The sequence below is a fragment of the Mustela lutreola genome, chromosome 3 (genome assembly GCF_030435805.1).
Source record: "Mustela lutreola isolate mMusLut2 chromosome 3, mMusLut2.pri, whole genome shotgun sequence".
Taxonomy (NCBI): Eukaryota; Metazoa; Chordata; class Mammalia; order Carnivora; family Mustelidae; genus Mustela; species Mustela lutreola.
The window spans coordinates 37,614,410-37,626,783 of record NC_081292.1 but is presented as its reverse complement, the minus strand read 5'-3'; the positions used below and the strand labels follow the sequence as shown (position 1 = coordinate 37,626,783).

At 32.8% G+C, this 12,374-nt stretch overlaps 1 protein-coding gene across 7 annotated transcripts in view; it reads left to right on the top strand.

The window, feature by feature from the left end:
* Positions 1–12,374, top strand: part of VPS13B (vacuolar protein sorting 13 homolog B) — a 792,142-nt gene that overhangs the window by 368,889 nt on the left and 410,879 nt on the right. For all 7 annotated transcript variants that reach the window (XM_059165934.1, XM_059165936.1, XM_059165932.1 and 4 more), the window contains 2 exons: positions 944–1,071; positions 8,388–8,622. In XM_059165934.1, coding sequence (XP_059021917.1) covers positions 944–1,071; positions 8,388–8,622 — 363 coding nt within the window. The remainder of the gene's footprint in view (positions 1–943; positions 1,072–8,387; positions 8,623–12,374) is intronic.

The following is a 12,374-nucleotide window of genomic DNA, read 5'->3' as shown; positions in this document are numbered from 1 at the left end:
AATATATATGGATCTGTTTGGAAATAATACATATTGTTATAAGTTATTATTAAATTAAGAGTAATTTCTGAAATTTTACATTAAAGTTATTGAGATTCTCTGATTCTTGTAATTTAGGTAGATAAAATTTTGATAACATGCTATATGGAGTGGAATATCACATTTTCTTAATCTACAAATCAGCTTTTTGTATAATGACGTACTTCTCTTGGTTACTTTCAAAAATCAGCTTTTAAACTCGAGAGGGTCTATGGATAAGCTTTTGTTCAGGAGAATTCATATGTAGGAAGACTTGTTTCTTACCCATTTTAGATGAATCAAATGTTTTGTTGTTGAATTTCCTTTACCTTTTTTTAAGTAAAGCTTTTATTGCAGTATTATCTTAATACTGAGAAATGGGCAGATTGTTAGGTTACAACTTAATGAATTTTTGTTAAGTGGATATATCCATGTATTCAGTAAATAGAATATTAGATTATAACATTGTTCCAGAGTCACCTCCCAGTCACCAATTCCTGATAAGAGTAACCCAACGTGCCCCTGGCTTTTAACAGATCAGTTTTGCTTATTTTTGCATAGTTGCAAAAATCAGTAATTCTATAATATAAAGTGATCTAATATAGTATTTTGTAATCTCACTTGGAAGTATTAAGCAAGGAAAGAAAGAAGCCTGGTTCCCCCCCCCCACCTGCCTCTGCCTACTTACGATCTCTCTCTCTGTCAAATAAATAAATAAAATCTTAAAAAAAGAAAGTACCTAAAGTGGTGCATAAAAATTACGTATTTGGATTAACATATATTGTATAAAATATATATGGATCTGTTTGGAAATAATACATATTGTTATAAGTTATTATTAAATTAAGAGTAATTTCTGAAATTATTTTCTGTATATTTTTATGAAACAGTAAAGTACATGTGTGTTAACTGTTCTTGTACTTAGAATCCCGACCATTGTCAATTCCTGTGAAAGCCATGCTGAATCTCTCTGAAGGCTGTCGAAGTCCTGAAGAAAGAATGAAAGAATTTATTGGATTAGTGTGGAATGCAGTAAAGAGTCTCACACTACAGGTAAAAGAAAACCATGGTTTTAATTTCTGTAATTTTTTATAATTTTCAGTACCTTAAATATTGGTAAAAAATAATTGCACTGGTAACACTTAATATTGATAAAAAAGTAATCTCACTCTTAACACTTGTGTATGCCGTCTCATTTCTGTAACTTAGATGAAAACTCTTGGCACATTTTACACGTTAACACAATTATGTGAATACATATAATGTGTTCTTCTTGATAAAGTTATAAAAATACACAAATTTTGAGCTTTTTCTTAAAAAATTAATTTTACTGTTTATTTTGAACATTATTTAAAGGATTTTAAATATTCAGTATACAAATCAGAAAACACTAGACAACGGGCCAAATTGGACATGGTCAATGGTTCCTGGGATGTTTTTTTAAATATTTTATTTATTTATTTGACAGAAAGAGAGCGAGCATAATCAAGGGAGAGGGACGGGAGAAGGAGAGGGAGAAGCAGGCTCCCCGCTGAGCTGGAAGCCTGATGTGGGGCTCCATCCCAGGACCCTGGGATCATGACCTGAGCTGAAGGCAGATGCTTAACCTACTGAGCTACTCAGGTGCCCCATCCCTGAGATATTTAACATAAGGTCAGAATGGCCTAGTTACTGTTGGTTTTGGGGAATGAGAGGAAGGAGGCTGTCTAAGTGGTATTCTAGGGACCAGTTTTAGCCTTTGGGTGGATAGTGATGCCATGAAATGGTAAAAGAAAACAGCTTTTCAGAGTTAGGGGCAAACAGGAAGTTTATTTAATGCATTCATTTGAAATACCTGTGAGGGGGCACCTGGGTGGCTCAGTGGGTTAAAGCCTCTGCCTTCGGCTTAGGTCATGATCCCAGGGTCCTGGGATCGAGCCCCGCAAAGGGCTCTTTGCTCAGTGGGGAGCCTGCTTCTTCCTCTCTCTCTGCCTGTCTCTCTACCTACTTGTGATCTAATAAATAAAAATCTTTAAAAAAACCAAAAAACAAAAAACTGATCTCACTCTTCCCACATATATATTTTAAAAAATAATAATAAATAAGAAATACCTGTGAGATAGCCAGGTTTCTATTAGACCATAAGATATTCATATTTGGAGGCTAAGGAAGAGATTCACAGTAGAGATAATAATTTTGGGAATCATCTATAGATGGTTAAAACTAGGAGAATAGTCATTCAAAAAATATGTAAAGTTGAAAGAGCAGTGGGCCAAGGGAATACCATGTCTAGAGTAGACACTGAGAGTGTTCTTGAAGCTGACTGTGAGAGAGAGATCAGAAATGTAGATGGAAAAGTCAGAAAGTTCATGGAAGCCAATGAATGGTGTGTAGAATTCCAAGAAACCTGTACTTATTAAATTCTTGATCTTAACTATGGACTTGATTTTACTTATCTGTAATATGAAATGGTTACATGATGTTTAAGATTATTTCCAATTCTAACATCCTTGTGGGATTCTTTTGGTTCTTTTGTTTGTTTTATAATGATACAGTGCCTTCATAGCTTTGTCACCAACAAAAACTTAATCTTATATGTTATTATGGATTAGTTATAAGTAGAGATACTGATGTTCCTCCTTTTTTTCTTCTTTTAAAAATTTTTAATTGTGGTAAGATACACTAACATAAAATTTGCTATGTTCACCATTTTTATGGGTGCAGTTTAGACTGATGTTCCTCATTTGACTAAACTTATTGAGTATAAATGAACATATAATTACAGGAGTACTAATGATTATATCTTTGTATAGGTTATTTTGTATATGACCTAGGCACTTACTTGTTTCATTCCTAGTCCCAGCTGTGTATTATACATGCTGTTTATTTAGATATTTTCACATGTTAATGTGTTCTGGAAGGGTTGAAAGATAAAACTTGATTCTGATTAAATGATTAAAATCTAGGCCCTAAATTTCTGAGTTTTAAAATTTTCCAAGATAATTTTATGAACCAAAATATAAAACAGAAAATGCTGGAGTTGTCATCAGATAAAACAGAACATCATACTTGAAGTCATCAAAGTGTTTGGAATCAGAATTTCTGGAAATTTTTTTTTGCAGCCAAACTTGGTATTTGCTAAAGCCCATGTTTTCTTTTACTTATGATAGACATATCTTGTATTTAGACATAAACAATATTCACTGTAACTTACTTGTTTTTCAGTGGGAAAAGTAACTTCCACATTTCATCTTAACGGATTATGTTATAGTACTTTATGTAGTCTACAGTTTTTTAAAATGTGAACTTGGTTTGAGAGCCTTTTTCTTGAAAGATTAATATAAACTTAGTTCTTTGCAGTTTTTCTCTATCAGCTGATCTGCAAAGATCTTATCTATTATACTTCAAAAAGCTACATTTTATTCCAGAAGCACATGATTGGCAATGGCATGCAGTTAACAAAATAGAAATATTCTGGCCTAAAATTCACTAATAAAAGAGAACATTGCCCTAGTTTTTGCCAGACTCCTTTTTATCACATTAAAGACCATGTTTCTGTTACATGGCATTTTCTAGGTGTTTCTTTCATTTCTGAAGCTTTCTGAGTAGACTATATAATAGAGTGGAGTCTTTATTTTCTATACCAAGCCTCTTGGTCTCCTTCTTCTGCTAATAATGCTTAGAGAACTACTTCCACATTCCTTGATTTTGATGTGTCTTAGGTCCCATAAACTAGTTGAGCTAGACTTCTTGAGTTCTCTCTCCCAGGAAGTTACATATAGAATATGATCAGTGATGCAATAATCATATTGCATGATATACTTGATGTCCTTATATCCAGTGAACTTCCTGGCCTATCTCTATGATTAAACAAGGGTAAGCATTTGAGACTAGACAGATCAACTACTAACCACCTTATCTGTAAGAGTAATTATTTACATTTAATGCTTAAAATTTTGCAAGGTTCATATTTTTATTTATAGGCATTGAGAAGGTGACCACAATTGCATGGGGTAGTTTGTTAGAAGAAAGAAGTCTGGAATTTCAGTGTTAGCATTTTTTCATGTTTTCTCTTAGCAGATATTTATGGAAAAATGTGGATTTTCAACAGTCTGGAAAAGACAACTAAGGTGCACTTTTGAGGTTTTTAACTTAATGCCCTAAAGTGGGTATATTTAGATTTCCTACTATATATGATGACACCCCAAATATTTTCATAGTGTATTAAGAATTTATAGAATAGGAAAACTGTGATTTAGTCAATAGTTAATATATTTGTTATCATGCAAATGGAATACTACATGTCTGATGGCCTCTATATATGTAAACAGTTATATCATAAGTGCAAGTCTTTTTAAATAAAGATACCGTGAACATGTCTTATGAGTCCATGAGAGCTAATATATGGATCTGTTATAGAAGATGATCAGTGTATGTTCACTGATTTTATTTTTAGCAAACCTTCAGGTGAGAATTAATACATTGCATCTTTAGCTTTTTTTAAAGAATTTATTTATTTATTTGACAGACAGAGATCACAAGTAGGCAGAGAGGCAGGCAGAGAGAGAGAGGGGGAAGCAGACTCCTGCCGAGCAGAGAGCCTGATGTGGGACTCAATTCCAGGACCCTGAGATCATGACCTGAGCCGAAGGCAGAGGCTTAACCCACTGAGCCACCCAGGAGCCCACATTGCATCTTTATATCAGAGCTGACACCTCCCCACCCCCCATTACAGATAAGGAAGCTAAAGTTATAGAGAGATTAAACGACTTGTCAAAGGTTCCACAGCTGGAGTTGAACCCATCTGGCTGACGTGTCAGTTTTATTAATTACTAGGTTTTCTCTGTAGAATGAATGATGAACATGCACTAAACAATTATTTTAATTAATATCTGATGCTAATAAAACTAATTGTGTTTACTTATTTAATAATTAGTCAGTACCTAGTACATGCTAGTCACTGTACTATGTACTGAGACTGTAAACAAAATAGGCAAAGTATCTGACATTACAGACCTTATATGCTCTAGTGAAAACTCTGTAAGGCTATTAGTATTTTAAAACCCTCTTGTTTCAAGTTTTTTAAGAGCTGGGATTATATCTTTTCTATCTGTACAACTGACTTTCAGTTTATGTGAGGTATTAAAGAATGCATGAATAAAAGAAAAAGTGAACGAAAATATAACCTGAAATGTTCCTTCATATTTGTTTTTATTTGAAGCTGTTTTCTGAAGAATAAAATTCATACAGAGAACATTTCATTCTTTAGAAATTTTACAAAATACAGTCATCACTAAAGTTTCAGTTTTAAAGAAGGAAAACGTTATTTGGGAATAGGAAATAAGAACGTTATTTAAAAGTACAGAAAATATGATATAACATTTTAAAGCATTTATAACGTGTTCTATATGTTAGACAGTAGGCTAATTAAAGTGTTCAGATTAATGTGTAAGTGAAACCTATCTTAGTCTCCTCTTTTTAACTAAGTTGCGATCACAGTTACATAGCAAACAAGGTAGAAGAATCTAAGTTTACCAGACCTTACATATGGGCAATGGGTTGGGGGTACACAAAGACATACATCTTTTCAAATGGAATGTAAACTTGGAACTTTCAAAAAATGCATGACAGTCATTTCATTTATTAAAATAAGAATACCAAATAATTTTTACGTTTATTGGCTTATTCTCAGTGTATCATACTTAGATATGTAGCCCTTGACCTAATAGGAATCAAAATAGAGGCGGTTCTACCTCAAGAATTTGTAATAATCCCTTCACTTTAACACATGAATGTGTTCAATATTGGCGAAAGAACACGTTGCTACCAAAACTGAAATAGGATCCTTGAAACAGAAAGGATGTTGCCATGGAAAAATGAAGTAACACTCAGTGCAGCTGTGATGCATTAATGAATAGGATATTTTTTTAAAAGATCATTTGTGTTTGGTGTGGCTCAGAGGGTCCCAACCAGATGGTTTCCATGAACATGATCTGACCCCCAGTTTGAGGACTTCTTACTGGCAGATTACTTCATTTTCTTTCCCTTGGATTGTCGGATCCTTACATTAATGCAAAATTTACTGCTACAGATTTATATTCACTTATATAAATCACTCAACATTTTACATTAAAACCACAATTTTAGACATACAGTTTTACAGTTATTTTAAAAGTGTAAAAAGATTGATGGGATAGCTATAGTATATATAATAGATGTAACATTATAATAAGTTTGAGCAATTTGGATTATGTGTATGTTTTGGTTCTTATCATTAAAGGACTCTCCATAACACATATTTTAGAAAGTTTATTTTTTGGAGTTTTGTGTATTAGGCTAAATTTGATGAAATAATTTATTTTTGAATTAGTGGAATTTTGGAATATATTGTGGTTTTGGAAATCTTGGCACAACTTAAATTTATTTCAGCGGGTACACATGTATATATCTGTATGGTGTGGCTTATTATACTAATTACCTCATATTGTTGAAAACATTTTTTTTTTTTAGACTTTAATTTTTTTTATTTTTTATAAACATATATTTTTATCCCCAGGGGTACAGGTCTGTGAATCACCAGGTTTACACACTTCACAGCACTCACCAAATCACATACCCTCCCCAATGTCCATAATCCCACCCCCTTCTCCCAAACCCCCTCCCCCCGGCAACCCTCAGTTTGTTTTGTGAGATTAAGAGTCACTTATGGTTTGTCTCCCTCCCAATCCCATCTTGTTTCATTTCTTCTTCTTCTACCCACTTAAGCCTCTGTTGAAAACATTTTTTAACATGGCTTCAGTATCTACATGAAATGTTAAATACTGACTCTTTCTAGTTTGACACTAGAACCATAATTAATATGGGAGGATATGTTCTCAGTTACTATATTACCTTGTACATTGGAACATCAGTAATTATATTAAATATCTTAAGAGTTAAATGTAATGCATCTGAGACAGTGTATACTTCTATTTCAAAATAAAAAATGTTGTAATCTTAATGAACTGCTTCACATATATACATTTAAATTAAGTTGCAAGATGAAATTCTAGAACTAAGAAATGAGGTCATACTTGATGAACCAATGTATTTATTTTTGCAAAATTTTACTTATATTTTTCTTCACTGAATTCATCAGTGCATTTCATGCCCAGAAATGTTGAAGTGAAGATGAGTAAATAAGTTCATTTATAAGGTTGGCAAATTATTTATTGTCTCAAGGAATTCCAGACCTGTTACATATCATGCTCTCACTAAGGACTGTATTAACCCCAAGGGAACGTATATTACTGTATTCTTAGTTATCTTTTATAAAATACAGTCTCATCATTTGATAGAGTATTCAAGCATTTATCAAACAAAATTTAGATTTTTTTACACCTTCAGATAATATCTTTGTATGCCAAATATTTTATAGAATATTAACAGATGATATTTTACATTTTCTTAAGAATAATTTAAGTATGCTAGGATAATTTGTGAACAAGGTTACAAAATATTACTTTGTAAGAACCAACCAAGACTGATAAACTTTATGTTGCTTTTGAACTAAGAACTCATGGATGAATTTAATTTTTTTAATTGGGTTTTCTTAGTACTATTTTTAACTCTCTAAGAGCCTGGCAACCTAAGTCACCACACTGGAATAAGAAAGCATAAAAATTGCACATGAAATCAACCTTTAAGTATAATTTGAGGTATGAGAGTAGCAAGGAATAATGCTCTGATTTTTAAGTCCTCTCAATTTTCTTCATTACCATGTATCTTTATATATAAAATGTGATATACACTTGAATGTTGATATACATGTATATAAAAAAAGTATGTGATACATTTTAATGTTTGTCTAGAAATATAATCTGAACACTTAAACATTTTTTTCTTGTTTTAGTCTATAAAGTAAAAAATAAAAAGCCAAATTCATATAGAAATAGCTGTGTGTGTGTGTGTGTGTGTGTGTGTGTGTGTGTGTGTGTATGGATGGATGGATGTTTTAAGTGAGTACAGTAAATGCTAATTGGTTCTAAGGTCTTAGCTGGTGTTAACAAAATCTAATGAACTGCAAAAGGAGGAGGATTTTCTCACCTTTTTTTGCCAATAGATTTTCTAATTCAGTCATGTTTCTTGGAAAGAACTGTGGAAAGGCAGATATGTTTTAATCCCGTGTCACTGTGCCTTTTTGATCAAATTTATAGCAAGAAACAACATCTTTTTAAGTGTTTATTGTGTTCTTTAGTAAACATAACTTGTAAAGCCATAAGTATGGCCCATTTCTTTTTTTACCTTGCCTGTTTATTTTTAAAGATATTGGGTATTTAAGGGTATGGTTACTCTTTTATTTAGTCCATTCCCAATATTTAATTTTGCTTTTTTTTTTTCTTTTTCTCTAGCTTGACGTACAGTCTTGTTGTGTGTTTGTTCCAAATGATAGCCTGCCTTCCCCAAGTACAATTGTATCTGGTGACATTCCTGGAACAGTAAGAAGTTGGTACCATGGACAAACCAGCATGCCAGGAATGCTTGTCCTCTGTTTGCCTCAAATAAAGATTATTAGTGCTGGCCACAAGTACATGGAACCTCTGCAGGAGATTCCATTTGTCATTCCACGACCCATCCTCGAAGAAGGTACATTTAAAAATAAAATTCTTCCTATAATTGTTATGTTTTGTAATAATATTTTTAGCTTTGTTTTTTCAATATGCCAATCCTTATGTAAACCAGTCTTCTCAGTCAAAGATCCACATGAAAATGGATGAAGTGTTCTACAAAGTGGATCTAAAAAGAAAAGTGTATCACGCATATGAACTAAGTGATGCCATTTATTGACATTCGCAACTTTTAATCATATTCATGTATGTATAAATGGAGACTACAAAAGATCATATGCAATACAGAATAGTCACTAAAATGGCAAAGGAGAGACACATTGAGAAAGTTGGTTTGGGATGTTTTCATTAGGCTGAACAAGAATGATAAGTAGATCTTCATTTAAACTACTTGATTTATTAAAAGAAATATATCATAAAATGAATATACTATTTACATCAAGCATAATGTATTTCTAGATTTCTCATTTGTTAAAGTGGATGATTGTGTGATGATTTGAAACATGACTCCTTAGAAAAACTTGATTTTCGATATTGCAGAGTTTTTGGTTGCAAATTTATACCCTTTTGAACTTTGACATATCCATCTCAAACAATATGTGAATCTGGAAAAGTTTTGAGTCACAAAGTAAATAATGTGAATCTATATATTAATAACAGGGTTCAAATTTTTTACAGTGCTAAACAGTTCTGCACCTTGTTCATATTATTGGGATGTAAGAATATGAATGCTGACATCATTCAGATTCTACACATACTATTATTGAGAAGTGGATTTAGTCCACACAGGACTTTTACTTTGACTTGAATTTGATTTCTCTCCCTTTCTCTGTATTGGACTTTGCATTGAAATGTAGTTTTCTTAGGTTTATCAGAAGTGGGAATGATTTTGCTGCCAGAAATGAATGGTGGTACTTAATAATATGAATACCATTATCATAAAATCAGAAAATTCTAACCATTAGAAGGAACTTCTTTAGAGCTCTTCTTGTGTGATGTTTATCTTGATGCAAGGATTCTTTCTCTAGTGTATTGGATATATCCATTCTTTGATATTTGCTTTTGGTTATTAGGAGTTCTTTATTATCTTTATTATCACAGCAGCTATTGTATATCCTATGAAGTATATGCTAGCCTCATAAAATGAGCCAGGGAGTGCTTTCCCCTTTCTTTCTTTCTTTTTTTTTTTTTTTAATTTTTTTTTTTAAAGATTTTTATTTATTTATTTGACAGATCAGAAGTAGTCAGAGAGGCAGGCAGAGAGAGAGAGAGGAGGAAGCAGGCTCCCCGCTGAGCAGAGAGCCTGATGCGGGGCTCAATCCCAGGATCCTGAGACCATGACCTGAGCCAAAGGCAGAGGCTTTAACCCACTGAGCTACCCAGGCACCCCCCTTCTTTTGTTTTAAGTTTGAAATAATTTTTGTAAGATTCAAATAGTTTGTCCCTTAAGTTTTTCTTCTTTTTTTAGAGCCGGTGGGGTGGAGGTGGGGGCAAAGGGGAGAGAGAATCTTAAAAGGTAGGGTAGGTAGAGGAAAAACTAGGATGCAGTACTATCATGGAAGACAGATGATTCAATCATTTTAAATATGGCAGAAGTGCTCAGTAAGACAAGGACTAAGATTTGTAAGGGATTTGACAATTTTAGGTGATTAATTCTCTTATCACAGTATTTTCAGAGTGCTATTAATGCAGTTCAGATTATGGTGGTTTAAGGACTAAACAGAAAATGAAGAATTTTTTTATTCACATGTACTTGACATAAAATATTAGTTTCAGATGTATGGTAGTGATTTCATGTTTTTATACATTAAAAGAGATCATTACTCTAAGTCTAGCTACCATCTGTCTCCATACAAAGTTACTATAATATTATTGATGATGCTGTACTTATGTCTACATGACTGTTTTAGCACTGGAAGTTTGTACCTCTAATCCCCTACACATATTTCACCCCTCTTCCTACTCTTCTCCTTTTGGTAATCACTAGTTTGTTTTCTGTGTTGAGTCTTCTGTTTTGTGTCTTCATTATTTTCTTTTTCAGATACCATATATAAGTGAAATCATATGACATTTGTCTTTCTTGGTGTGACTTACTTCACTTAGTATAATGCCCTCTAGGTCCAACCACAGTGTTGCAAATGACACAATATCCTTTTTAATGGCTGAGTAATATTCTATTGTATGTGTATACCACATTTTCTTTATCCATTTATCTATCAGAAAAGACTTAGGTTGCTTATATACTTGGCTATTATAAATAATGCTGTGAATAACAAAGAGGTACATAGATCTCTTAGAATTAGCGTTTTTATTTCCTTCAGATAAATATAGAAGCAGAATTGTTGCATTCCGAAGATTTTGGAAATTTGTGTTACTGTTTTCATTTTTTCTTAAATTATTTTTTGCCGTCCTCTTTGATTTCTTCATTGACTCATTGGTTATCTAGTAGTATGTTGTATAGTCACCATGCGTTTATGCTTTATCCATATTTTTTCTTGTAATTGATTTCTAGTTTCATACCTTTGTGGTTAGAAAAGATACTTGATGTGATTTCAGTCTTCCTGAATTTATTGCAACTTGCTTTGTAGCCTAACATGTGATCTGTCCTGGAGAATGTTTCATGTGCACTTGAAAAGGAGTGGTGCTTCTACTTTAGGATAGAATGTTTTGTATATACCTTTTTAGTCCTTCTGATCCTTAAGGTCAATATTGCCTTGATGATTTTCTGTCTGGTTTATTTCTTCATTGATATAAGTAGAGTATTAAAGTCTCCTACTATTATTATACAGCTATTTCTGTCTTTACTTCTGTTAGTATTTGCTTTGAGTATTTAGGTGTTTCTATATTGGGTGCATAAATGTTGATAAATGTTACATCCTTTTGTTGGATTGACTCTATCATCATTATATAGTGCTCTCCTTTGTTTTAAAATCTATTTTGTCTGACATAAGTATTGCTAACTCAGCTTTCTTTTCATTACCATTTGCATGGAATATCCTTTTCCATCCTCTCACTTTTAGTCTGTGTGTGTCTTTAGATTTGAAGTGAGTCTCTTGTAGGCAACTTATATATGGGTTTTGTTTTTTTTTATTCATTCAGCCATTCTGTGTCTTTTGATTGGAAAGTTCATTTACCTTTAAAGTAACTGTTCATAGGTTCCTGGCTGTTTTTGTATCTCCTCTCCATTCCTTTTCTTCCTCTTTTTCTCTCTTGTGCTTTGTTTGTTTTCTATAGTTTTTTTTTTTTTTTAAGATTTTATTTATTTATTTGACAGAGAGAGGTCACAAGTAGGCAGAGAGGCAGGCAGAGAGAGGGAGAAGAAGGCTGCCTGCTGAGCAGAGAGCCCCATGTGGGCCTCAATCCTAGAACCCTGAGATCATGACCTGAGCCGAAGGCAGAGGCTTAACCCACTGAGCCACCCAGGTGCCCTTTCTTTAGTGTTATATTTAGATTTACTTCTTTTTTTCTTTTGTGCATTTACTATAAGTTTTCCTTTGTAAACCATGAGGTTTACATAACCTTTTTATGTATATAACAGTCTTTTTAAAGTTGATAGTAACTTAATTTTGAACATGTTCCAAAGCTTTATATTTGTACTTTCCCTCACCTTATGTTTCATATTTTTAATGATACATTTTACATCTTTTTATTTTGTGTATCCCTGAACTTAATTATTATATTTTTACTTAATTTTGCTACTTTTTTCTTTTGCTCTTCCTACTTGCTTTGTAAGTGGTATGTCCACTACTTTAATCATTTATTTACCCCCTT